This window comes from Coregonus lavaretus (genome assembly GCF_964263955.1).
Source record: "Coregonus lavaretus genome assembly, chromosome: 6".
Lineage (NCBI taxonomy): Eukaryota > Metazoa > Chordata > Actinopteri > Salmoniformes > Salmonidae > Coregonus > Coregonus lavaretus.
In genome coordinates, this window is record NC_139993.1 from 9,867,672 (window position 1) to 9,891,589 (window position 23,918).

Below are 23,918 nucleotides of genomic sequence, written 5' to 3' on the forward strand. Positions count from 1 at the left end.
TGGGAGAACTTGCACAATTGGTGGCTGACTAAATAATTTTTTCCCCCACTGTATACAGGGCCGTCTGAAGTTTGCCTATGAAAAATCTGAATGATTCAGAGGAGAACTGGGTGAAAGTGTTGTCAGATGAGACCAAAATCGAGCTCTTTGGCATCAACTCAACTCGCCATGTTTGGAGGAGGAGGAATGCTGCCTATGACCCCAAGAACACCATCCCCACCGTCAAACATGGAGGTGGAAACATGCTTTGGGGGTGTTTTTCTGCTAAGGGGACAGGACAACTTCACCGCATCAAAGGGACGATGGACGGGGCCATGTACCGTCAAATCTTGGGTGAGAACCTCCTTCCCTCATTGAAAATGGGTTGTGGCTGGGTATTCCAGCATGACAATGACCCAAAACACACAGCCAAGGCAACAAAGGAGTGGCTCAAGAAGAAGCACATTAAGGTCCTGGAGTGGCCTAGCCAGTCTCCAGACCTTAATCCCATAGAAATTCTGTGTAGGGAGCTGAAGGTTCGAGTTGCCAAACGTCAGGCTCGAAACCTTAATGACTTGGAGAAGATCTGCAAAGAGGAGTGGAACAAAATCCCTCCTGAGATGTGTGCAAACCTGGTGGCCAACTACAAGAAACGTCTGACCTCTGTGATTGCCAACAAGGGTTTTGCCACCAAGTACTAAGTAATGTTTTGCAGAGGGATCAAATACTTATTTCCCTCATTAAAATGCAAATCAATTTATAACATTTTTGACATGCGTTTTTATGGATTTTGTTGTTGTTATTCTGTCTCTCACTGTTCAAATAAACCTACCATTAAAATTATAGACTGATCATGCCTTTGTCAGTGGGCAGACGTACAACATCAGCAGGGGATCAAATACTTTTTTCCCTCACTGTAAATGCATTTGCAAGTGTCTCATTCTGTTTATTTAGGTGAAAGACAGGCTTGTTCCCACGCAGGTTAGGGCTGTGTACAGTCCTTTTAAACTCTCTGACATGTCTGCTGAGACTGTGCATGCATGTGTGAGAGAGGACAGGGATGGTCGAGGCTCAGACAAAGTCGTCATTGTTCAACACTCAACAGCAAATGCGGCTCATCCGCCATATCGTCTAGTCTACACCCGCCGACTTACGCCACCAGACAGAACCTTTGCCCCAGAAAGCAATGGAAAACACACCAAAAACGAAGTTCTCTTTTTGTACAAAATATTTTAATAAATATTACTTTCCAAAACAAAACAAGACTTATTGCCAGGAACAACCTCCCCCCAAAAATACTTTAATTCTCAAGTTCTTAACACACTAAAGTGAAATGTACACAAACACTTTCTCTTCTATCATGATCTTAAGGGCAAACGATTGAAATAAAAATTAAAAATGTTTACAGCCTCGTGGTCTCCGATCTAGAAAGGCTATGTGTCACATGACAGTTCTACAGTGTTCTTATTGGACCTCCTCTCTTCAAGTATCTCATTGGTCGAGTTCGTTTTGCATGGCCCGGTGAACAGAGTTTCCTCATTGTAGACCATTCCATTGGTCCTTAAGTGAAATCTCCACCCACCCGGGGCATGCAAAACGAATTCCACCATTTATTACAGTTCATTACCATATATGCAAAAAAATATGCAAAGTAAGGACATTTTTTTCTGGCCCTGTTCTTGACACTTTCTTTTGTTATGCTGTACATGCAAACATCAAGCAACCAAAAAAATTAATAAATGTTGTTCCCTTAAAAGTATTTAATTGGCAAGCAATGTGTCTGCCACATTTAGTTGTTTTAAATGACCCTGCAGCAGCAATATCATCCTCCATGTTATTTTGTCCTTTCCCCTCCCATCCCATTTACATTTAAGTACTTACAAAAGAGTCCTGGCAAATATACCATAGAAATGGTTTCAAACAGACGTCGTTCAAAAACATGTTTTTTGGGGGGCCAAAAATGCCCATCCAATTGTTAAGAAATAAACTATTCTTTCAAGAACACTTTTGGCATTTATGAAACAAAGTGAGGTCCAAAAGTATTGGCTCTGTACTCCAGGACTTTAGATTTGAAATGATACAATGACTGAGGTTAAAGTGCAGACTGTCAGCTGTAATTTGAGGGTATTTTCATCCATTCATGTGGATGCTACCATGATTACAGAAACCCTGATTGAATCATGAATAATGAGTGAGAAAGTTTGAGGAATAAATATCATACCCTCCCGAAAAAGGCTATTCTCCCGTTATTGTAATGGTGAGAGGTTAGCATGTCTTAGGGTATGATCTTTGTGCCTCCAACTTTCTCACTCATTATTATTCACAATTAATTCAGGATTATCTGTAATTATGGTAGCATCCACATTAATGTAGAAGTGTTCAGAAACATTCTTATTTAAAATAAAAGTGACTCCAAAATGACATTACATTAACATTTAATTCATTTAGCAGACGCTCTTAACCATAGCGACTTACAGTAGTGAGTGCATACATTTTCGTACTGTTCCCCACGTGGGAATCAAAACCACAACCCTGGCGTTGCAAGCGCAATACTCTACCAACTGAGCCACATGGGACATTATTTACCATTCAAATCTATTGGGCACAAAATAATCTGAAACTGCAACTGCATCCAACAAGTTTGTAGAGTCACAAGCTTGATGTAGTCATTGCGTGCTAGGAATATGGGACCAAATCATAAACGTTTAACTACTTTAATACACAAGTGAATTTGTCCAAATGTTGGTTTCTTGAAATACGTGGACCATGTACAAAAAGTGTGGTAATTATTTTAAAAGGTTCACCCATTATGGATGAAAATACCCTAAAATTAAAGCTGACCGTCTATACTTTAACCTCAGTCATTGTATCATTTCAAAACCCAAAGTACTGTAGTACAGAGCAAAAACAAAAAATGTCAATGTCCAAATACTTTGACCTCACTTTATATATTGAAACAATATTTTCATCAAAAATAAGGAAGTTGTAAGCTTACAAAGCTGTCAAACCTTCAAATCTAAACAATGCATATAAATAAAAGGAATGATATTTTAAGGCTCTTGATTATTAAGTTAATAAATCAAATATACACAATGATTAATAAAAAAATATTTACAGATCTATACAACATTCTACATTGACACAAATTCTTCATATCGGCAGCAACTGCTGACAGACTCAACCTGCCCCTAAACAAAAATAAATAATATTTTTTGATAGTTGCTGTGGTATGGTGATGCAGAAGCGCGTACAAATACAAAACCAGTTAGAGGCTAAACCCACATAAATATTCATCGTACACTTTGTAAGACTACTGGGAAAAAGCCTGTAAAAAGCCTTTGACAGCAGCTTACCGAACAACGTAGAGATGTTCTTACACGTACATCGATATCTCCATTTAAAGAAGTGGCGCCTCGAAGCTAGCTAGTTTTGCAAAAGACCGCAAACAAACGCAGCACCCGGAAATCCAGCCAAACCACAGCCAACCGTTATTGCCAGTGTGAGCCAGCTTGTCGAAACATAAATTAAACACAGGGAAATTTGTCTTCTTTGTGAAGGGTAAAACACAACTTTTTGATTCAAAAACGGTATCAACAACTTTGGAGCGCCCCTCAGTTGACCTTCCAACGATGATAAACCGGTTGAAGTGGCCGGGCCAAGGTCGCCAAGCTGTGCGCTATACAATGAATTCCATTCGGTTTAAGCTCTGCGCCGACTCCAAGTCTCTGTTGTCCTGTTTATTAGTCCAGTTGGGGTGTTTGCCGGCCGTGCTGAGGGGCTGTGGGCTCCGCTCCTCCCGGTCCACTAGCGTATACGGCGTTTGCCTGGGGAACCTAGCCTTCTGAAGCCTCTTCTCAGACTCCTCGTCATCCGAATGGTGGCTACCCACGTCGGAGTTGTTTGTTCTAATTTTGGCATTGACAAGAGAGTTCTTGTCCTCGTAGTGATAGTGGTGGTGGTTGGGGTGTTCTTTAACTGGGGGTAGGCCGTTGGTCGGACCGTGTTTATCGATGGGGTTCTTGATCTGGTTGAGCTGCTCACGCACGTTGTTGACCGCGTTGTTGGTGTCTTCGGCTGTCGTCGCTGGGGATGATGACTGGGTGTTGACACCCGTGTGGGTGCTGGGCTTCCGGCGCCGCTTGAGGCACCAGATAAACGCAGAGGCCACAGCCAAGAGCCAGATGACGATGACTACAGACACCAGCAGGGGAACCAGGTAGTCTGCTGGAAGGAGAAAGGGAGGGAGGGAAGGCGTCAGTTATCAAAGACTAGAACGAACGAGGGAGACTCAGATATCAAAAACTATAGTCGAAGCAGAAGTTGACAGCAGCAGCAATGTCATCTTCTCCCTCTTCCCATTAACAATTTTGAATTGCAAAATTCCCCAAATCCTTCAACCAGGATTTCTGGAAAACCTGGGAAATGCTCAGGAATTTTTCAAACCTAGGTACATAAAACCATCCCACCACTAGTGAAGGTCAATGTCCTTGCAGAAACAAAAACTGGCTGCCTGTGCTCTGTGTTCTCACCATTGGGGTTGTGGCTCTGCCTCCTCTGGACTCGGACCTCGACGATGGCTGTGATGATAGTGCTGTTGCCGTTTCGCTTGCTGACCAGGTCTATGAAATTGTCTGTGATCTCTTTGATAGGAGCCTTGCCTCTTCTGGGGTCCTCCGTCGACTAAAAAATAAAAAAGTAATTGAGTTCTAAGTCTTCGTACAAGCAAAGTAACTACTATGTAGACTAACTTCCATATATCTCATTTGAAAGAATATTGAGTATACTGTGAGAAACAGGACAAATTCTTTAGTGAATGTAGTTATTCTTAGGATAAGAGTGTCTGCTAAATGACTAATGTATGTTTCAAAATGGCCATTTGCTTGTTCTTGATAATCATGGAATTGAGGGCAATATTTGAGCCAAGCGGTACTCACGATGGCTACATGGATCTCGTTGGCAGTTGCCGATGGCTCGCAGGTCATGGACACTGAGTACTCCGACGAGAGGTTCCTCACCACATACAGACTCCTTAGCTCGCTGCAGATGTGCTCAACAGTCAAGCCCTGCCACACACACAGAGGTCAAAAGGTTCAACATATAAGTTCAAAGTATCGGCATCACAGTTCATCCAAAACTGCATACTGCTCCTAGTCTTACCAAGGTATATGAAATGCTGCCAAACTGGATGTGACAATGTTTTGCCATTGGTTAAATGTACTTCCTAGTTTAAGTTAGAATACATTTCTATGATGATGTGGCTTGCGCCAACTCACCTGTGGCATCGTGTCCTTGTTGAAGGTGAAGGTGACGTTGGCACAGTTGCTCTCGGGGTGGCACTTGGCGTGGGGCGGGGGACTGTGGGAGGCCGACCAGCACTCGCCCTGGCTGGGGCATGGCTTGACGAAACAGCGCTCATCCCGGATGGGCACACACGTCTGACCGACTGGGCACTCGCCACCGCTGTGGCTTTTACTGTGGACCCGGCAGGATTTGGGACCGCACCAGATCTGGAGGGGGACAGGAATGTGGTCAACTGTGGTCAGAGGTGGTGAGAATTTGAGGTCATTCATTGCATAGCTAGCTCACATCACTATGGGGATGGAATATGGTACAAACAAAAGCTAAAAAAGCCAGCTTGTCGTAGAACCTGAGGTTTCGTACCTTTGTACAGGTGACCTTCCCATTGTGGCACTGGCAGGTGTTGCAATCGTCTTCCCATTTGGTCCCATCCACGGCCACCAGACCGTTGACAACACAGGGTTTCCCAGTAACTGCAAAGCAAGAGGCGGCCATTTTAGTCTCTCATCACGATTGAACCTGAAACATTTGCTATAGATGCCCAAAATCCTAGATGTACTGCGTTTTATTCAGGTTGACTGTTTACACCTACATCGACTCTTGTTAAGACTTAGGTTCTTGTGATGTTATGGTAATAAAGCTATTGTACCGTGCACTTATACTTTGTTTATCTGATGTCCTATAAACACCACCTAAAGAGCTATAGCACAAGGAACAAAAATTCAGACCAAGTTTCTGACTAAAATACAGTCCATTGTCATGCCAGAATCCAACAGGGATGATTACACTGCTGATCATGATGGGAAATGTATTTATTGAAGCAAGTATAAGGCTCCAAAGGAACACATAGAGGCTAGAGGTCTTACCTTCTTGGCATCTGGGGCCGGCCCTCCCTGCTGGACACAGGCAGCGGTAGCCGTTGATCTCGTCTACGCAGGTGGAGCCAAACGCGCAGGGTGACGACTGGCACTCGTTGATGTCTGAGGGGACAAGATCGGCAACTGTTAGGGTACTACTCTATTTCTGTCACTTCATCTGTTCATCAATCTATATGCATCGGTCCATCTATCCTACCGACTAACAGACTGAGTGACTACAAGTGAGACTTCCAAATGACACATGATACACGTCTTAGAACCATTTTGCTGAGACTGATATTTTGCAGAGCCACAGACCAAACTTTGCTAATTACAAACATATCAAACTATGCTAATTACATAGCAGTATAACTTCATCCCAAAAAAAAAAAATGTTGAAGATCAACTAATTCATTCAAAACTCTACCCTAGTTTCATTCCTAGTCCTTGGTGGTTAATAGTTGATAGTTGGACTAACTCTGGGTGGTCAAGTTATCATTGGGAATGAGTGCAGGTGATCAACTTCTCCATCTGAGCTCTCTTTAACTGGATCAAAGGGCTAACAGCAGCGTGAACTTATCTAGCCAACTTATAAGCCTCATCCTCCATTGTGTTGTCCTACAAGCACCACCAAATCCAAGAGACTTAAACCCGATTTAGCCCCGACTTAACTGACTTTTGTCACAGCTTAAGAATAGTGAGGGGGGTGGGGGGGAGAGGAACGCAAAGGGTTAATACTCACTAATCCTGCAGTCTGGTCCGGCGAATCCCGCGGCACACTCACACCGGTACCAGTTATCTCCGTCCACACAGGTTCCACTGTTATAGCTGCAGAGAAAATGATAGAGAGAGACAGAGGTCAGGGGTCACAGCTCTTAACCAATAATAATTAACTAAATGGGTGGGAAATGTCTTAGAAAGTATCTAAATAAGCATCAGTCAGAATTCCCTCTGTATTAAATGATTTCACCACAAAAATATTGTTTCTTTAAAAGATAAATGTATAGTATTCTTACAATGGTGTTGGGAAGAGGAGGAAGTGGAACAAGGTACAATGTCTGATTGTGAAGTCTTGAGCAAACAGGGTTATGTGAGTTGTTTGTGGCTCTTTGTTGACGCTGAGTGTATACGCAAGTCTGTCTGTGTGTGTGTGTGTGTGTTATCAGCAGCAGGACATTCCTGAGGGAAGATATGTTTACTGGCCCTAATTTGGCTTGGGATTGACTTACCAAGGGTGGGGATTGCAGTCGTTGGAATCTGTAAAATGAGAAATAAAAGAAAGTTCGGTTAGACAGAGTGCACGTCAGAATACTAACTCAAGATGAATTTGTGGCTAGCTGAGAGGCCACGTGCAATTAATCTAAAAAATAAAAAAAATAAAAAAAAGTTTCCTATCGTTAAGATTTAGCTAGATAAATTCTTTACATAAAGGACAAAGGCCAAACTGTGCAAATCTACTACGGCAGGTTAAAATGTAGTGCTACTGAATATTACACGTTATCAAGTTGTTATGAACAGCTAATAGTGCACAAGACTACAATTCTCTACCAAAGATGTATTACCTACCCCAGTTACTAGGACAAGTGAGGACACACATACACACTCTGGGGTCACTCACTTTGGTTGCAGGTCAGGCCCTCCCAGCCCTCTTTGCAGACGCAGGTGAAAGAGTCTCCACTGCCCACACAGGTGCCTCCGTTCTCACAAGGGCTAGGCAGACAGCTGCTGTTCTTAGCTGGAGAAGCAAACACAACCTTTAGCCAACATGCTAGCTAGCTGGAAAATGCTACACATTCAAACATTACCTTTAGCCATCCTGTTAGCCACCCAATGCTACATAGGCAAACACAACCTTTAGCCTACCTGCTAACTAGAAAATGCTGAATGGGCAAATGCAACCTTTAGCCTAGTTTTGGACCTAGCCTTTTGCTATAGCACTAGTTAAAAGAGGCAGCTACCTCAGCCACCACAGTTTAGCAATTCAGTATCTAAACTAAGTGTTTTGTCAGACTCAAAATGTCTATTTTTAGGAATTTAAAATGTGCAGGACATTGCATTACTGTCAAATGTTGAGGGAAAACAAAATCATAGTGGTTGTGGTGAATGCTCAGGTGGAATAGCATTAGCTGCAATAATTTAGCACTGCCGGCTACGCTACACACCTATATTACAGGTGGCACCCTCCCATCCGGCAGCACACATGCATTTGAAGGTGTCCCCTTCATCGTAGCACGTTCCGCCATTGTTGCACGTAGCCTCGTCACACTGGCTCTCCCCTGGAAGTGAAAAAGACTACATGTTAGCAACTGTTCATAGTCAATGTCAGGAAACCATTAGTCCCTAACACACATACCTGCATATATAGGTTTCATTTATGTACATAAACACACCCTTTTCGAACACGTACAAGCATGCACACATGCTTACATCCCACCCACACGCATACTTCACACCACACATGGCCGCCCCAGGGCGAAAACAAAAAGCGTGCAATACTGTAGTAAGGGGTAAGGGGGTCTTACTTGAGTGACATGTCTTGCCCTTCCATCCGTTCTTACACTCACAGTAGAAGTCGTTTACCAGGTCCCGGCACGTGCCGCGGTTGCGACAGGGGTTGGTGTTGCAGTCGTCAATGTCTGAGGAGACAAGACAGAGACAAACATGAAATTTACAAAACAAAAAAAACAGACTGTTCAGCATCTTCAAGGAGAAGAAAAACAAGCATGTGTTTTTCTGCCATTATAATCCTTGGGCGGGCTGCCTAACAGTTTTTTCCGGGTCGCATAAGTCAAACGTTCAGGATGGGAAAATGCTTTAAGTGTCAAATTCAATGACAAACCAGATATAAAGTATGCAGAAAAGATAATGGTCCTATATATTTTTTTTATAATATGATCTTTGTTCGTTCTCAAATCACCTAAATAAAAGCTTGACAGTCAGCGAGAATAGAACATTTCCAAAATAATGAATTTAGCAGTATTCATTTTGTTATGTTTGAGCAAAAACACGGCATTATCCATGGCAAAATGCATAGAATTGCAGGACATTAGCTTTAAAGCTGCAGAAAAAGAATCTAAGCTCCACTGAGAAATGTGTAGAATTGCAGGAAATTGGCTTAAAAATGCAGAAATGTCTCTACAGTGACAAGATGGGGGGCCTCTACAATTTTCTCTAAAATGTAGCCGGCAACTAAATAACTTGTATATAACTTCAATAACATAATGTATTATCCACCGGTGGTTCAAAGAAAGTGAAAGCCATTATTCATATAAACAAATATGACTACATAACAGTAGTGTGTGGCGAGAAGACAATTCACTTACTGTTTTTGCAGTTGGGTCCCTCCCAGCCCTCGGCACAGATGCACTGGTACAGGCTGACTTTGTCAATACACGTTCCCCCGTTCTGACACGGGCCGCTCTCACAGTCATTTATATCTGAGAGAGTGAGTGAAAGAAAGAGGAAAAATAAGTCTGAGAATATGCACAATATCAAGCCATGCAATCAAGGCGTGCACCAAGGACTTATTTACCATTTCCATTTACAATTTTTCTAGAGTTTCTTAGAACAAGTGAACAACTCGCATTGTTTCCACATTACACATTCAACGGAGGCCTTGCAGGTTCCCTAGTGCCCCATTTATTTTGGCTGTCGTCTCCGGTCAAGTAACCTCCCACCAATAGCCATTCCAAAAACTCCCTCTTCTGTCACCCAAAACCAAAACAGAGATCTTGGTGTTGGGTGTGTGTGTGCGTGCGTGGGAGAGACAAGGCCAGGCAGACTTCCTGTCTAAAGAGAATGAGAGTTAGGGGTGGGGAGGCATGGAGCCCCCCTCATTTAACAACTTCCCCACCCCCTGACAGGCTAGCGAAGGCTGGGCAGGGTCATTAATCAAGGCCTGTGTCTGAGAGACAGCATAGGCCTCGCCTGGGGCCCTCCAGTCCTCCATTAGAGCTGATAACCCAGTGACTGGCAGGGCCAGGGCTAGGCCGCCTGACCTCTCTGGGCTAGGGAGCCGGCAGCTAAAATGGCCATCCATTAAACAGGGAGCTAATAATTATCATCAAGGGGGTCACCACTCTCCCCTGAAAGAAGTGTTGGGGATAACAAAGTCTCCGGGTTTGGAGGGTGCAAGAGCACGCTTTGAACCCAAGGATGCATGTGTCGTGACAGAGGGAGATCGCTTGTCAAGCGCCAGGAACGATTGCTATAACGGGGAGGGAGATTCTTGTGGTGTACTTGTGGTCGGAGTGAAGGAGGGTTTGTAAAGAACATCCACTTCTCAAGAAGGGCCCATCCCGTCCTCTACCTCTGCAATAACATTCTTCCTCCATTCTCTGCCCTCTCCACTTCAACCTCAATTCTGCCACATTTTCTCCTCTATCCATGCCTCCATCACACCCCCACATTGACCCCTTAATTCACACTTCAACCATTCACCATCTATCCAAGGCTCCATCCATCCATCCACCTCCCTAGCCATCCTCCATTCAGCCATTCATCCACCGTTCTTCACCTCTTGGTGGAACTGGTGGAGTGTAGGGGTCACTTACTCTCATGGCAGTAGGTCCCGGTGAAGCCCTCCTGGCACTCGCAGCTGAACTGGCCCCCAGCCTGGCTCCGGCAGCGCCCGTGGGGCCCGCACACATTGGACGAAATCAAACGCACGCCCCCAGGGGTGCTGTTGGATGCCACGGCAACCGTGCAGCTGTCAATCACTGAGGGAGAGAGACCGGGCGAGGTTAGGACAGTGTGCATATATGGCAATCACAAATGTTGATATCTATTGCACAAAACTGACGTTGCCACACATCGTATAAACCTTCACAAATGCTTTGGCTGCTACACCTTCCAAAAAATAAATATTCAACAGATACAACACATGCCAAGGCCCTCCTAATTTATTTAGTCTGTGGTGTGTGTTTAGATAAAAGTAGTTAACTAAATACAAGGGTATAAACCCTTATCACACTGTTGTAATTACTCTCAAAAATGCGCACGCACACACACGCCAGAGTGAGAAAACGAAGGGGGTCTATTGAGTATTTAGCAGGAAGAACACACACAGAGCACTTCACAGTTTGTCAGATTATTCTGGGGCGTTTTGGAGAGACGAACAAAGTCCAGTAGGGAGGGGAGGAAAAATTTAAGAAGCAGAGGCAATTTGTCAGAAGGAGGAGGGGGGCGGTGGGGGTTCTTGAAGGGAGTGTCTTGTCAAAAAAGTATTCTGTCAGCAGTAGCTGCTCGAAGACAAGAAACCAAATCTTAACCCTTCCCATGGTAACGAGGCCCTGGGGGACCGGCGGAGAACGGGTTAGCGCCGCGCAGGCTTGCTAACCCTAGGTCTTCACACACAATAGTGTGACACACACACCCAGCACAATGGCCTTGAGTTAGCGGACTAGATTACAGGCTCTGCTCGGCTAAAAAGCCCCCCTCTCAGATTTACAGTTGGCTGTAAAAAAAATCAAAGTGAGACGAGTGACCTCAAATTTTTGGTGTTACCTTTCATTAGCATTAGCCAAGCTAGCCGAAACTGGCTAGGCTAACACTGAAAACCAACAGACTTTTACAGCACTGTAAAGACTGCACAAGGCTAAAGCAAAAAGCTACTATGAACCTTTGCAGGGTGTGGTACGACAGTGGTCCTTCAAATGGGAACAGTTCTTGCCCTCGTAGTCTTCGGGACATTTGCAGAAGTAATCGGTAGCCAGGTTGAAACACTGGGCCCCGCTTTGACACGGGCTCGGCATGCAGTAGTCGATATCCAGCTGAGAAGGTGAGAACAGAAACAGAACGGTTTAGACATAAGCCATGTAAAGTAATACCTGCCATTTTACCTTTTCCATAATAACCTATTGTAGACTTCACCACGGAAACCTGCTAAAGAACCATAAACAAACGCTTAGCAGTGGGGAGTTGGAGGAGGCGGGAAAAGAGAAGACAGACTTAGCCCAGACAGAAGGTTCACAAGTGTTAACAAGCGCAACAAAGCTCTGGTTTAGAGTTGCAAAGAGAAACGATCGCAGAGCGAAACGCAGGTGCGATTACAGTGGGGCGAAAGGTAGCACCAAAAAAACTAACAGAACGTGGGAAAAAAGGAGGGAAACAATTGAAGAGGAGGATATCAATGAAAACAGATCATGGTGAGGAGATTCACGCAGGAGAGAGGGAGGCAGTCAAGGAAAGTTGGCCCTAACCACCGATCTAGGATCAGATTACCCCATCTCCAATCCTAACCTTAACCATTAAAAGTATGGGGAAATACTGTATCTGACCGTGGATCAGTGGTTTGAGGTGACTGCAACTTACTCTGGATTTACTCAAGATAAGTTGGCCCTAACCACAGATCTAGGATCAGATTATACTACCTCCTATCCTAACCATAAACCATTACAAGGATGGAGCAATATCTGCACCTGGATCAGTGTTGTGGTTTGAGGTGACTTGGACCAACTCTGGGTGGGCTCTGGGCACAGTGAGGGGGTGTGGTGCCAATCTCTGCTCACCTGACAGAAGTTGCCAGAGAAACCGGGCGGACACAGGCACTGGAAGCCGTTGACGTCGTCCTTGCAACGGCCACCGTTCAGGCACGGGCCACTGGCGCACTCGTCTATGTCCTTCTCGCAGTGCTCGCCGCCGAAACCCGACAGACACACACAGCGGTACCCGTTCACCATGTCCTAGGGAGGGGAGGGAACCGGAGAGAGGAAAAAATAAAGAGAGAACAGGGTGTTGGTGGTGAGTGTGGGAGGTACGGAACGGGGCGGTGAGGAAAACAAGCCATTGTGAAAGGGTTGGAAAAGAATTAAGACAGATTTATTTTTCCTGGCAGGGGACGAGAATGTTTATGGTAATCTGATCTATTGTAGTCATGAAGACCTTCCGCCTATTCCCTCCCTCCCTCCCATCCTTCACAAGCATTCATGTCTTTCTGCCCCTCACTTTGTTAGCATTGCCCGAGCAACTCTGTCATGTCTGTGTTCTGAAAGCAGTTTGCCATTTTTAAAACTGCTATAAAAGGAAAAAAGGGGCAGAAAGAGGAGAAGGGGGGAGAGAAAGAAGCCAAAAACAACTCCAATATGCAAGGAAGTGTCCGAAATATGTAAATTGCCCAGGACCGGTACATTCCGGTAAAATAAGAAAACATCTGTGTCCCAAATGGCACCCTATTCCCCATGATAGGGTTCTGGTCAAAAGTAGTGCAATATATAGGGAATACGATGCCATTTGGGAGGAACCCAATAAACATACCTTGCAGGTTCCCCCATTTTGACACTGGTCCTGGCAGTCATTGATATCTGCGGAAACAATTTGTAACAATACAAAATAAGAAAATAAAAAATATATATAAATTATGTATACAATTTGAGCTCCGCCGAGGCGAGGCCTTGATAAGAATTTATTGTCAAAATTTCCTGCAAGCTTTCCTCAAGATAAGCCTTGTTTGAGAATGGGTGGGGAAAAAAAGGTGCGATTCAGTCGGGCCTCGGTGCGCTGGGGCTTCACACGATTGTTCGAGCACCCATGTTATCTGGACGTTATCATCTGCCCGGCTGTGCAAGCAGACAATGACTCCAGATAAAAACATGTATTTTATTTATTTATTTAATATATATATATTTTTTTGCTGTTGTCCATTTTCAGACTGACCACTCCAGAACTAGTAGTCCAGGTCCAAAAAACACTGAGCCAGCCTCAGTCCTTGCCTTCATTGTCATGAACTCACTTCCAAAACTGGCCCTAGAACAGTTGTTTAAAGTTGCTACTGGCACTTGACAGTGTCATTGCTTCATTGTAGAACAGGGGTGTGCAACTTTGGACTCTGGAGATTGAATGGCAGGGTGAGCAGGCTTTTGTTCTACCCCGGCACGAAGACACTTTCAATTGCTTTCAATTGCCAACCATGATTAGTTAATTAGTTGAATTACCCATGTTAGCGCTGGGCTGGAACAAAAGCCTGCATCCCCTGCTGCTCCCTGGAACCAGACTTGCCCACCCCTGCATTAGAACAAGCGACAGGCTTTTTCATTGAAAACACTCACTGGTGTCACAGTTCTGGCCCATCCAACCGGGGAGGCACTCGCAGAAGTACCCTCCAATCAGGTTGCGGCAGGAGTTGGCATTCAGGCAGGGGTCGCCTTCGCACTCATTGGCGTCTGAAACCCACAAAAACAAACCGTTGAGAAAGACACAGATAGAGGAAAAAGGACCATTTAATTCCTTCATTCCTCTTACAGGGCATTGGCCTGCGACTGTGAGGTGTCGGCAGCCATAGGATTTGAATTTGGGGATGCCTATTCTAAGAATTCTATTTATGGTATTTTCTGGTGGTCTGCTGTGGTTTGCATTCAAACCGCGTCGGAGCCAGTCCCCATGGTGAAAGGCAATTGGGGACAAACAAACACAAATGTTCCGGGGGTGGGGGGGGGGGAGTGAAGGGTAGTGGGGGGGGGGGGGGGGGGGGGGGGGGGTGAAGGGTAGTGGATCAAGGCAGCAGTGAAGGGTTAGTGGCACCCATCCTCTCGCTCCTCACACTAAGAAGGGGTGAGGAAGAGAGAGAGGAGAAGAAGAGGGAAAGGAGGAGTAAGAAGGAGTGGGGGGGAAGGGTAGTTGTTAGTGGATTAAAGCAGGAGTGAATAGAGTTGGTGGCACCCATCCTCTCGCTACTCATTCTAAGCCCTTTAAACACACTGCCATTCCTCAAAGGATGACCTCCCGGCTTAGGAAACCCCACTTTATCCCTGCCCCGAGGATTCCCAAAAGTAGCCATGGAATGGAATGCCGAAGGAACTTTGCCCCATCCTGGCATGCCCGTTTCCAAATCTTCACACTAGAGCGCCACCAAAAGACAAGGGTGGTATGACGAAGAGGAAGATGAATTTGCACTTAGAAGCTTTTCTAAGGTTAGTTTTGAGATTTCACCCCCTAATGGTTAAAGTTCAGATTTGGAGAGTGTAAACTGGTCCTAGATCTGTGTACTAAGGACATCCTTTAATTGTAGCAAGGTTGTTAGAAGTTGCCCTCAACCACAGATCTAGGAAACTAACTTTAACCATTAGAGAGAAGAAGAGATATTTGACCCTGTATCAGTGGGTCAAATACAGTATATAATCTACCAACTCCGTAGTGGGCAAAGAGATCAATACAGTACTCTCTCTATGGTAGTAGGATATAGAATATATAGGTGGTAGTGGGATAGAGAAGGACTAGGTTGTTGTTGTTGTGAGATAGACGGTAGAGGTTTGTAGGATATACGAGTACTCAGTCGTTTCTGTGATAGAGGGGATACAGTAGAGGAGTTGCATGGGGTTTGTGGAATATCAGAGGTATACGGTTTTTAGGATAGAGGATGAATGAGAGATCAGTGGTTGTATGATAGGGTTCCAACTAGATGGCCAAGCTGCAAAGTCAGACTTCGCAACTAGGCCAGATAGTGACGACCGTATGATAGCGGAGGTGCGGGGTGTTATGGGATAGAGGACTGACTGACCGATGAGGCAGGTTTTGCCGCTCCACTGGGAGGGACAGGTGCACTTGAAGCCGTTGACCTGGTCCTGGCAGGTGCCTCCGTGGCCACAGGGGTTGGGGAAACACTCGTCCACATCTGGAGGGAGGGAGAATGTCAAATCAAAAGTCCATGACTATGGTCTCTAGCGCTTGAAAGGCTGATCGCATCATAATGACACAAAATACATTTACATTTTGAAAGTCATGTCCCCGCAGTTATTGACTTTTCCTAAATAAGTCAATACAACACACTGTGGTTGTTAGAATCTTAACCCCTATTAATATCACAAACAGAACTGGTGTTATAACCAGTTTTATGAGGGCATGTCATTTTTTGTATGGTTTCCGCCCGTTGCCCCTCCATCTCCCGATAGTAGGGCCTGCTCCCCTCCTTCTCCCGATAGTAGGGCCTGCTCCCCTCCTTCTCCCGATAGTAGGGCCTGCTCCCCTCCTTCTCTCGACAGTTGAACGTGCCGTGCCCAGTTGATAATCACCCTGATAATTGCTTCGAAACTGAACCTAAACTATAACTAAACTAATTTCACACATAAGAGATGAAAGAAAGTAAATTATGATGGGGGTGAATGGGTTGATGAGCGAGGGGAAGCGAACAATGCATATTTATGTAATGACCAGTTGTGAATGAAGAACAGGGCGGGCCATTCTACTGTATTAATCTATTCAAATTATAATCTCAAAACGGTAGCGGAGAAATGTCAACACGGACAACTTCTTCATGTCACGGTCATTGGCGAACAAGTTGGTTGCAAAGAAAACAAGCCTGGTCGGCACCATGAACAAAGTGAGACGGGAGCTCCCTCCCTCTGCGCAAAACAAGGCACCTGCACAGCAACAGTACTCTACAACAGTGCTGAAGAGTGTCAAGTCAACACTCACACCTTACCAATGCAAGGCAAGAAAGAACGTTTGTGTCATGACCGCCATGCATCCAACAGTTGCCATCAACAGGGCCACAGAGACCGAACAAAGGTATTTCAAAATTAGGCTACATAATACGCATTCAGTGGTGTAAAGTAAGTAAGTAAAAATACTTTGAAGTACTACTTAAGTATTTTGGGGGTATCTGTACTTTATATTTTTTACTTCACTACATTCCTAGAGAAAATATGTACTTTTTACTTCCATACATTTTGAATGCTTAGCAGGACAGGAAAATTGTCTAATTCACGCACTTATCAAGAGAACTGCCTCTGATCTGGCGGTCTCACTAAACACAAATGCTTAGTTTGTGAATGATGTCAGTGTTGGATTGTGCCCCTGGCTATCCCCACCCCCAAAAAATAATATCATGCCGTCTGGTTTGCTTAATATAAGGAATTTGAAATGATCTATAGCATTTACTTTTACTTTTGATAATTAAGTATATTTAAAACCAGATACTTTTAGACTTTCACTCGAGTAGTATTTTACTGGGTGAAATTCACTTGAGTCATTTTCAAATTAAGGTATCTTTACTTATAACAATTGTGTATTGTTTCTACCACTGTACGCGTCGCCATATATAGATCCACTTATACAATGCATTATGCTCTTCTGTATCACACGTGTTGTTTTTCCTATGAGAAAACGATCCTAATGTTCTCTACTTCTATTCCATTCTATTGTTGCGGATTTTTTGGATCAGATGGCACGGCTGTACACAGTGAAAGGAGGAACCTGCCACTGTGTTCTACAACATGCTTGACTTGGCTGCTATCAACGCACGTGTTGTTCAAGCATGAACACCATGAGCAGGAGAGACTTCATCATGAGTCTAGCACACGGGCGACGTGAGAGACATACAAGGGCCAAGGCAGCAGCAAAGATTCCATGCGAGCCGTTGCGCAAGCCAAGGAGCAACGAGGCCAGGCTTTTCTAGTGCTAGAGGCCGGTGAATGTACAAGGGTAAACCCACTGAGTATAATATTGAATTTAAATTACCTAAACCTCAGGTATTACATACTATAATGTATTACTTACTGATGCTGCAGGAGGGGCCACTCCAGCCGGGGGCACACTGGCACTCGAAGCCCTGACTGGTCTCCACACAGCTCCCTCCGTTAAAACAGGGCTCCGACAGACAGGCATGCTCTGCTATGGACCGAGAGAGAGCGAGACAGACAGCGAGCGAGAGAGAGAGAGAGAGCGAGTGAGTAAAAGGGAGAAAGATGGGAGAGAAAGAAGGATGGGGAGGTGGAGAACGGATAGAGCGGGTAGAGGAGAGAGAGAGAGAGAGAGAGAGAGTTAAACTCCTAAACTCCGTTAGTTCTCACACTGCAGGAGGGTGGGGTGGGTTTTCCCCTCGCTGCTGTCGGTTCCCAGCAGCTCTCTCTGGCCCAGCTAGGCTACAGCCAGTGGAGTGGAAAGCCCCTTTGACCTCTCACTAACCAGCTCTGGACCACACCGCAAGACGAGGTGCAAGAGAGGGAGGGAGAGATAAAGGACAGTGCTGAGTGCAAGAGAAATAAACAGAACAAGAGAAAGAATGACATTTCTCACTGAGAAAAAGACAACCAGACAAAGAATAAAATACACAGAAAGAAAGTGACAGAGTTACAGAAAGAGGGAGAGAAAGACTGAGGGTCCGTTCCCCCACTAGGCCTACGTCGTTAGAAAAAACAAACGCAAAAAAAACATCCCCTCTCCCATTTCACTCTCACTAGCCCCCCAGGGCCCTAGCCCTATAGCCTTAGCGTTAACTCTAGCTAGCAGGAAATCGTCTGTCATGGCATGTTGACCCACCGAGCGACGCGCCGTGACTTCCACCCGAGCACAAATCATTGTCCATCCCTCCGCGGGAGGACGAGAGAAGACAGGAGGGAAGAGAATAGCAAACTCACAAGTCACGACGGATTCCACCGCTCAAATCAATTAATGCTCTGCATTCTTTGGCCGGCAGACCGAGGCTGCGTCCCAAATGGCACCCTATTCTCTGTATAATGCACTACCTTTGACCAGAGCCCTATTGACCCTGGTCAAAAGTAGTGCCCTGAATAGGATGCCATTTGGGACTCAACCCAAGGGGGAGGCGAGAGGGAGATGACTGTTGATTGGTGTCAGCGGGCTAGGGGCAGGGGAGGAAGAGAGGGGGATAGAGAAGGAGCATAGGAGGGGGGTTTAATGTTGTTGGGTCTGGCTGGGAGAGAAAAAGAAAAGGAGAATTCAGGCTTGACTGGAAGCTGGAATCCCCCTCTTCTCTCCCTCCACTCCCTCCCTCGCTCTCAAGATGACCGGCGATAGTTTTCAAACCCTTGCTACAAACAGAGGTGGCAACTGTCCCAGACTAACACAGAGCGGGCGTGTTTGACTGCCAACGCCTACAGGGAGCTTCCCCCTCAATTAGCTGAGTCATGTCTCCATTGACCCCCATACAAAACAAGGGCCATCTACTCATCCTAATGATTGAATTCGACCCAACTTCTTTGAAACGTCGTCAACTCAAAACAAATTACATATACAACTCATCCCTATGATCAAAACTAAAACGTTATAGAAACCAACCTTAATTCAAACAAATGACACATTTAAACAACTAAAAGATGTGAGGTAACTGTTAGATTTGTTGATGAAGGTGGAATACAATCCACCCTCATAGAAAGGTTAGCTCCGTTAATGGGTCTCCTCCCGTTCCCGTTTCCCTTGACAACACCTTAACGAGGTCGTCACCTCCTGGCCGGAGTGACGCAGGAGACCGCCCGACGAACGGAACCTCCCTGGATGGGGTTAAGCACGGGGCTGACCCCCCCTAACCCCTGAACTATGACCCCTCGACCTGTCGCACCACATGACTTGGAACTCACCGACCGGTCTTGGGAAAACAAATACCTTTTTCTCTCAGTCTTCACCAGAAAATGAAAAAAATTGAGAGTGGTGTTCAAGACTAATATCCCTCTGGGACAATAAAGTTAATCTTATCCTGTCTTGTTTTCTACTCCAATGTCACTCTCATAAGGAAGAAACATTGAGTGGAACCAGACCCTAGACACTACAAGCGACTTACCTAATATATATATATATATATATATATATATATATATATATATATATATATATATATATATATATATATATATATATATATATATATATATATGTGTGTGTGTGTGTGTGTGTGTGTGTGTGTGTGTGTGTGTGTGTGTGTGTGTGTGTGTGTGTGTGTGTGTGTGTGTGTGTGTGTGTGTGTGTGTGTGTGTGTGTGTGTGTGTGTGTGTGCGCGCGCGCGCGCGCAAGTACACGTATGTGTGTCTGTGTGTGTCAGGCGACTCACCTTTCTCGCAGGTGACACCAGAGTAGCCGTCAGGACAGGCACAGTGGTACTTGTCAGGTCCAGTGTTGCTGCAGGTCCCCATGTTCAGACAGGGCTGGAGCGTACCACATGTGTTCAGATCTGGAAGACAGGGAGGGAAAAGTATGAGTGTGTGTGCTGGTGTTTCACAGCAAATGGGTGAGTGTGTTTGTGGATGGCACCAGTTATCAGCTGTATATCTACAGAGCAGAGTGGTATACTACAAAGCAGGATCAATGAGTTAGCCAGCTAACTTGCCCAAATATTCTGAAATAAATAAATAAATATATATATATATATTTAAGATAAGCTTGAAATGGGCATGGTGTAATTGACTCAACAACCAAAAACATATCTAAGTTGAACTTTCTTAATGAACCAGAAATTCAGTAGGCCTATTTCTGGTTGTTTGTCAAAGAGCTGGCCAACTCAATGATCATGCTTTGTAGTATACCTCTCTGGTGTGTGTTTGCATGCGTACCTTTGTCGCAGAGCTGGCCACCAAAGTTTGTGTCACAGAGGCACTGCCACGGTTCCACGCAGGTTCCGTGCACACATCCCGGGTGAGGGATGCACTTATCACAGTACTCGCCCTGCCAGCCATACAGACACCTGCAGGACACATGCACACACTCGATAAGTACTCAATGCACGGGACGTCCGATCTTAACAAAAACACATATTCAGTGCTCAACACGATCCCGCTTAAAAACACACACAATGTATCGCAAGCTCTCTTTTAACACACACACACAAATGAGTTGGGCAGGGCTAAGACTGCTCCTTGAGCAAGTAAAAGTGCTTGTCTGGACAGGGCACTAGCGGGGGTAAACTTTCCACTGAGTCATTAGCATAACAGAGCGAGTCGAATACACCCCCCACACACACACCTTATAATTCATCCCTGGTATCCATGCCCAGCCCACCCTTGCTTGAGGCAATGGATAATTATTCCAGCTACCCAATATATATACACCTCCTACCTAACACATAATTTGCTTCTGAAAGGCTTGAATCAGAGCTGCAAAATCCATCAAAATGTGAAACCATCAAAAGTCCCCATTTCACTCCAGCCTCCCTTAGGAATCAGATGTGTGTTTGAGTTCAGATAAAGCCATAGAAGCTTCTCCAGAATCTCCACAACATGCTAACGTCTCCTAGCGGCGCTTTCCATTTTTTCTTGGCTGCGAGACTAAAAGGCTAACGCGACATCAAAGTGTGGCGCTGAAGGGAGGTGAAAGAGGGTGGGGGCGGGGAAACAGACAGGTGAAAGAAAAAAAAATCCTTTGAATTTGACAGCGGTCTTCGAGACCAGATTCCGCCGCCGCCATTAAGCTCTCACCACTCTGGGGGCCCCTGGCAGACGTGTGCAAAGGGGGTCGAGAGGGGTCGCGATAATCTCCAACCACCCCACATACACTCCCTTCCCAAAACACGCAAAGGTCTGGGCCCTTCACAGCTCTGGATGATGGGAGGGGGATTCATTGGTTTGTGTTTATTTGCAATGGAAAACTTTTTTAAACAGTCACTTCCTGCTTCAGTCTGTTTTCTTCTGTGTTGGTGTTGGGAATTCCCCCTGTCAATGGTGTTATCTCCATGTGGAACAAGGGTGTTGCTGAGTGACAAGTTGCAGCGAGATTCTGAGTCTGGCTCTATTCATTGAGCTTTTTACTAACTTAGGTTAACTGAAAATGTTTGTGTTGGGAAAAAGCGGTGCTTACTTGCAATCTCCGGGCAATTTACAGGAACCATGTTCAGTGCTGCAGCCTTGCCTGCAAATAGCTGAGCGAGATAGAAAGAGAAAGAAAATGAGGGAGAAGGTAAAGGAGAAAGCGAGAGAGAGAGAGAAATAAAGTCAAGAGGGGTGACAGTGAGAGTCAGCAAGAAATTCACAGGAAAAGAAAGTAAGAGAGAGTGACGAGAGAGATAGAGAGAAAACACAAAGAGTCAGCATGATGATGTCAGACAACTCCCCCTCCCACCGCCACTATCTACAAATTCGTGGGAATGTCCTAAGCTCCAACAAGGGCAGTAATCCTACAAAATCCAAGACTTATCCCGGAGCCCTGCCATCGCTCCCCGCTAGGATACTAGGGCCTAAGGGGTGCGCTGGTGCGTTGCAAACAGCCCAAATTCCAAACGGCAACGCTAACTATTTGTACAAGCCTGCCAGGCCGGCCGTGGCCAAAATCTGCTGCGTTAAGACAATCTGCCCTGGTGTCAATGGGTGAAGAAGCCAGCTTGACTCCACCCCTAAATGATATTTAGCCTAGAGTTCATTCTCTCTCTGGTTGGATTCACCTCAACACAGTTGCTATCAATTGCTGGCCATTGTCACTTTCGCTAGTTTTGGACTTCCCTTCCCTGCCTTAATGACAGCATGCTAACAAAAGGCACTAAAGCACAAGTTGCCCTTAAAAAGGCACACTGTTATTTATAGAACATTTTGATCATTGAAATTATATATCGCAATTGATTCTTGATGAATGTCACTTACTGCCTTTTGATCTTTGTTCAACTGTCTAACCTCATGGTAAAAATAACATCTTAAGCTTTTGGCTTCACGTTGCTGTAAAATTACAGATAAGTACTTTTGTTAAACCTCTCCCTCTTACCAGTGCTGCATTCTGGTCCGGACCACCCTTCGAGGCAGGTCTTGTTGCCGTTGTGGTCGCAGTTGTAGTGGCCAAAAAAGTCGTCGCGCGGGCGACAGAACTTGTTGCAGCCGAAACCGTAGTAGTGCTCGTCGCAGCTGACCCGGATCTGGTACTCGAACTGGCCCACCGGCCCGTTGTGCTTCAGGCTCTGCCACTGGCGGCTGGGGTTGATCATGCCCGACTGAACGGCCTTCTCAATTATCTCGCCTCCCACGCCTGATGGAGGGAAATGGATTGCGGAGAGAGAGGAGTCAGAGGGACTGGTAGGAAACACATGGGCATAAGGGGGAGGGGGAGGGGGGAGGCAAAGCCATAAATGCAGTCATACAGACAGAATACATACACAGAAGTCAACAAATGAGGATGAGAATGCCCATTCAGCAAGACAAAGCGTCTTGCTTTGGGACATTTCAATGCCGCTTCTCGGTCTTTACTAGTAGAGGTTCTCCAAATATCAGTGGGTAAATGCCCAAATATGAATTGCCATCCAAGTCTACTGTTGCCAACAGACATAAGAGATGATGCCCCCTTCTGTCCCTGCCCACTTCGCCACCCTCTGCTACCCTTGCACCCAAACAAACTCGACCTCGCCCGGGGTCAGCGCTCGAGGGAGAGAGGATGGCATCCCTACCATGCCAGCGCTGCCATGTAACACTGCGTTAGGGCAGTCGCTGCCTCCTAATCCCATTTTCCATAAAGAAGTCCTCTGGTGCTCAAGAAATACAGAAAGGCAGTAATGCAAACACAACCCCAACGCAAATGTAAAAAAAACTGTACAAAACATTCTTCCCACTTAAATTCTGTTCAGCCTCTGCGAGCTTTGACAAGGGGGTGCGAAAACGAACAAAAACGTTAGCTTAGAATTTGTTTACTCCTCTTTTCTTGGAGGGAAAGCTGCTTTCTTACGGCAGTGCTAGTTGTAGTGGTGGGCCGTAGTAGTAATATTCCAGGCCGTTCTAGAATCCTGAGCTCCAATGTGGTATTTCGCCAGTGGAGTGCAAAGTGTGGTCGGGGTGAGGTGACGCCCTCTCACTACCTGAGGCCCGGAATAGTTTGACGGCGAGGGGGTTGTGGTTTGGCTAAATAATGGACAAAATTAACCCAGGGTCCTCGAACTGAAAAAAAATAAATAAATACGACCTTGAAGCAAACTGTGACCCGCCATATCAAACAGGAATGTCCTGGACGGTTGACGGTGCGAGAAATAGCGCTAACGTAGCATATTTTAAAAATATAGCCAACCTCAAGAAACTGTACTGGACCATCCTGGAGATTTGACCAAACATTTAAACCTCTCAGTTCCGTGGTGAATACAGCTCGTGGCAACGAGTC

At 45.4% G+C, this 23,918-nt stretch overlaps 1 protein-coding gene across 3 annotated transcripts in view; it reads right to left on the reverse strand.

Annotated features, from left to right (window-relative positions):
* Positions 1-2,398: 2,398 nt before the first annotated feature.
* LOC311131117 (protein jagged-1b-like) overlaps positions 2,399-23,918 on the reverse strand; it is a 30,254-nt gene continuing 8,734 nt past the window's right edge. The window contains exons 4-26 of one of the 3 annotated variants that reach the window (XM_084163928.1): positions 22,545-22,802; positions 21,651-21,711; positions 20,411-20,541; positions 19,912-20,031; positions 17,625-17,738; positions 15,628-15,741; positions 14,180-14,293; positions 13,389-13,435; positions 12,644-12,817; positions 11,755-11,905; positions 10,688-10,852; positions 9,458-9,571; positions 8,657-8,770; positions 8,297-8,410; positions 7,753-7,869; positions 7,364-7,391; positions 6,877-6,962; positions 6,144-6,257; positions 5,641-5,750; positions 5,253-5,486; positions 4,914-5,042; positions 4,509-4,659; positions 2,399-4,203 (exon numbers count right to left, since the gene is read on the reverse strand). In XM_084163928.1, coding sequence (XP_084020054.1) covers positions 3,656-4,203; positions 4,509-4,659; positions 4,914-5,042; positions 5,253-5,486; positions 5,641-5,750; positions 6,144-6,257; positions 6,877-6,962; positions 7,364-7,391; positions 7,753-7,869; positions 8,297-8,410; positions 8,657-8,770; positions 9,458-9,571; positions 10,688-10,852; positions 11,755-11,905; positions 12,644-12,817; positions 13,389-13,435; positions 14,180-14,293; positions 15,628-15,741; positions 17,625-17,738; positions 19,912-20,031; positions 20,411-20,541; positions 21,651-21,711; positions 22,545-22,802 — 3,308 coding nt within the window. In that variant the 3' untranslated portion in view covers positions 2,399-3,655. The remainder of the gene's footprint in view (positions 4,204-4,508; positions 4,660-4,913; positions 5,043-5,252; positions 5,487-5,640; positions 5,751-6,143; positions 6,258-6,876; positions 6,963-7,363; positions 7,392-7,752; positions 7,870-8,296; positions 8,411-8,656; positions 8,771-9,457; positions 9,572-10,687; positions 10,853-11,754; positions 11,906-12,643; positions 12,818-13,388; positions 13,436-14,179; positions 14,294-15,627; positions 15,742-17,624; positions 17,739-19,911; positions 20,032-20,410; positions 20,542-21,650; positions 21,712-22,544; positions 22,803-23,918) is intronic. The other 2 variants (XM_084163930.1, XM_084163929.1) reach the window with 2 other exon arrangements.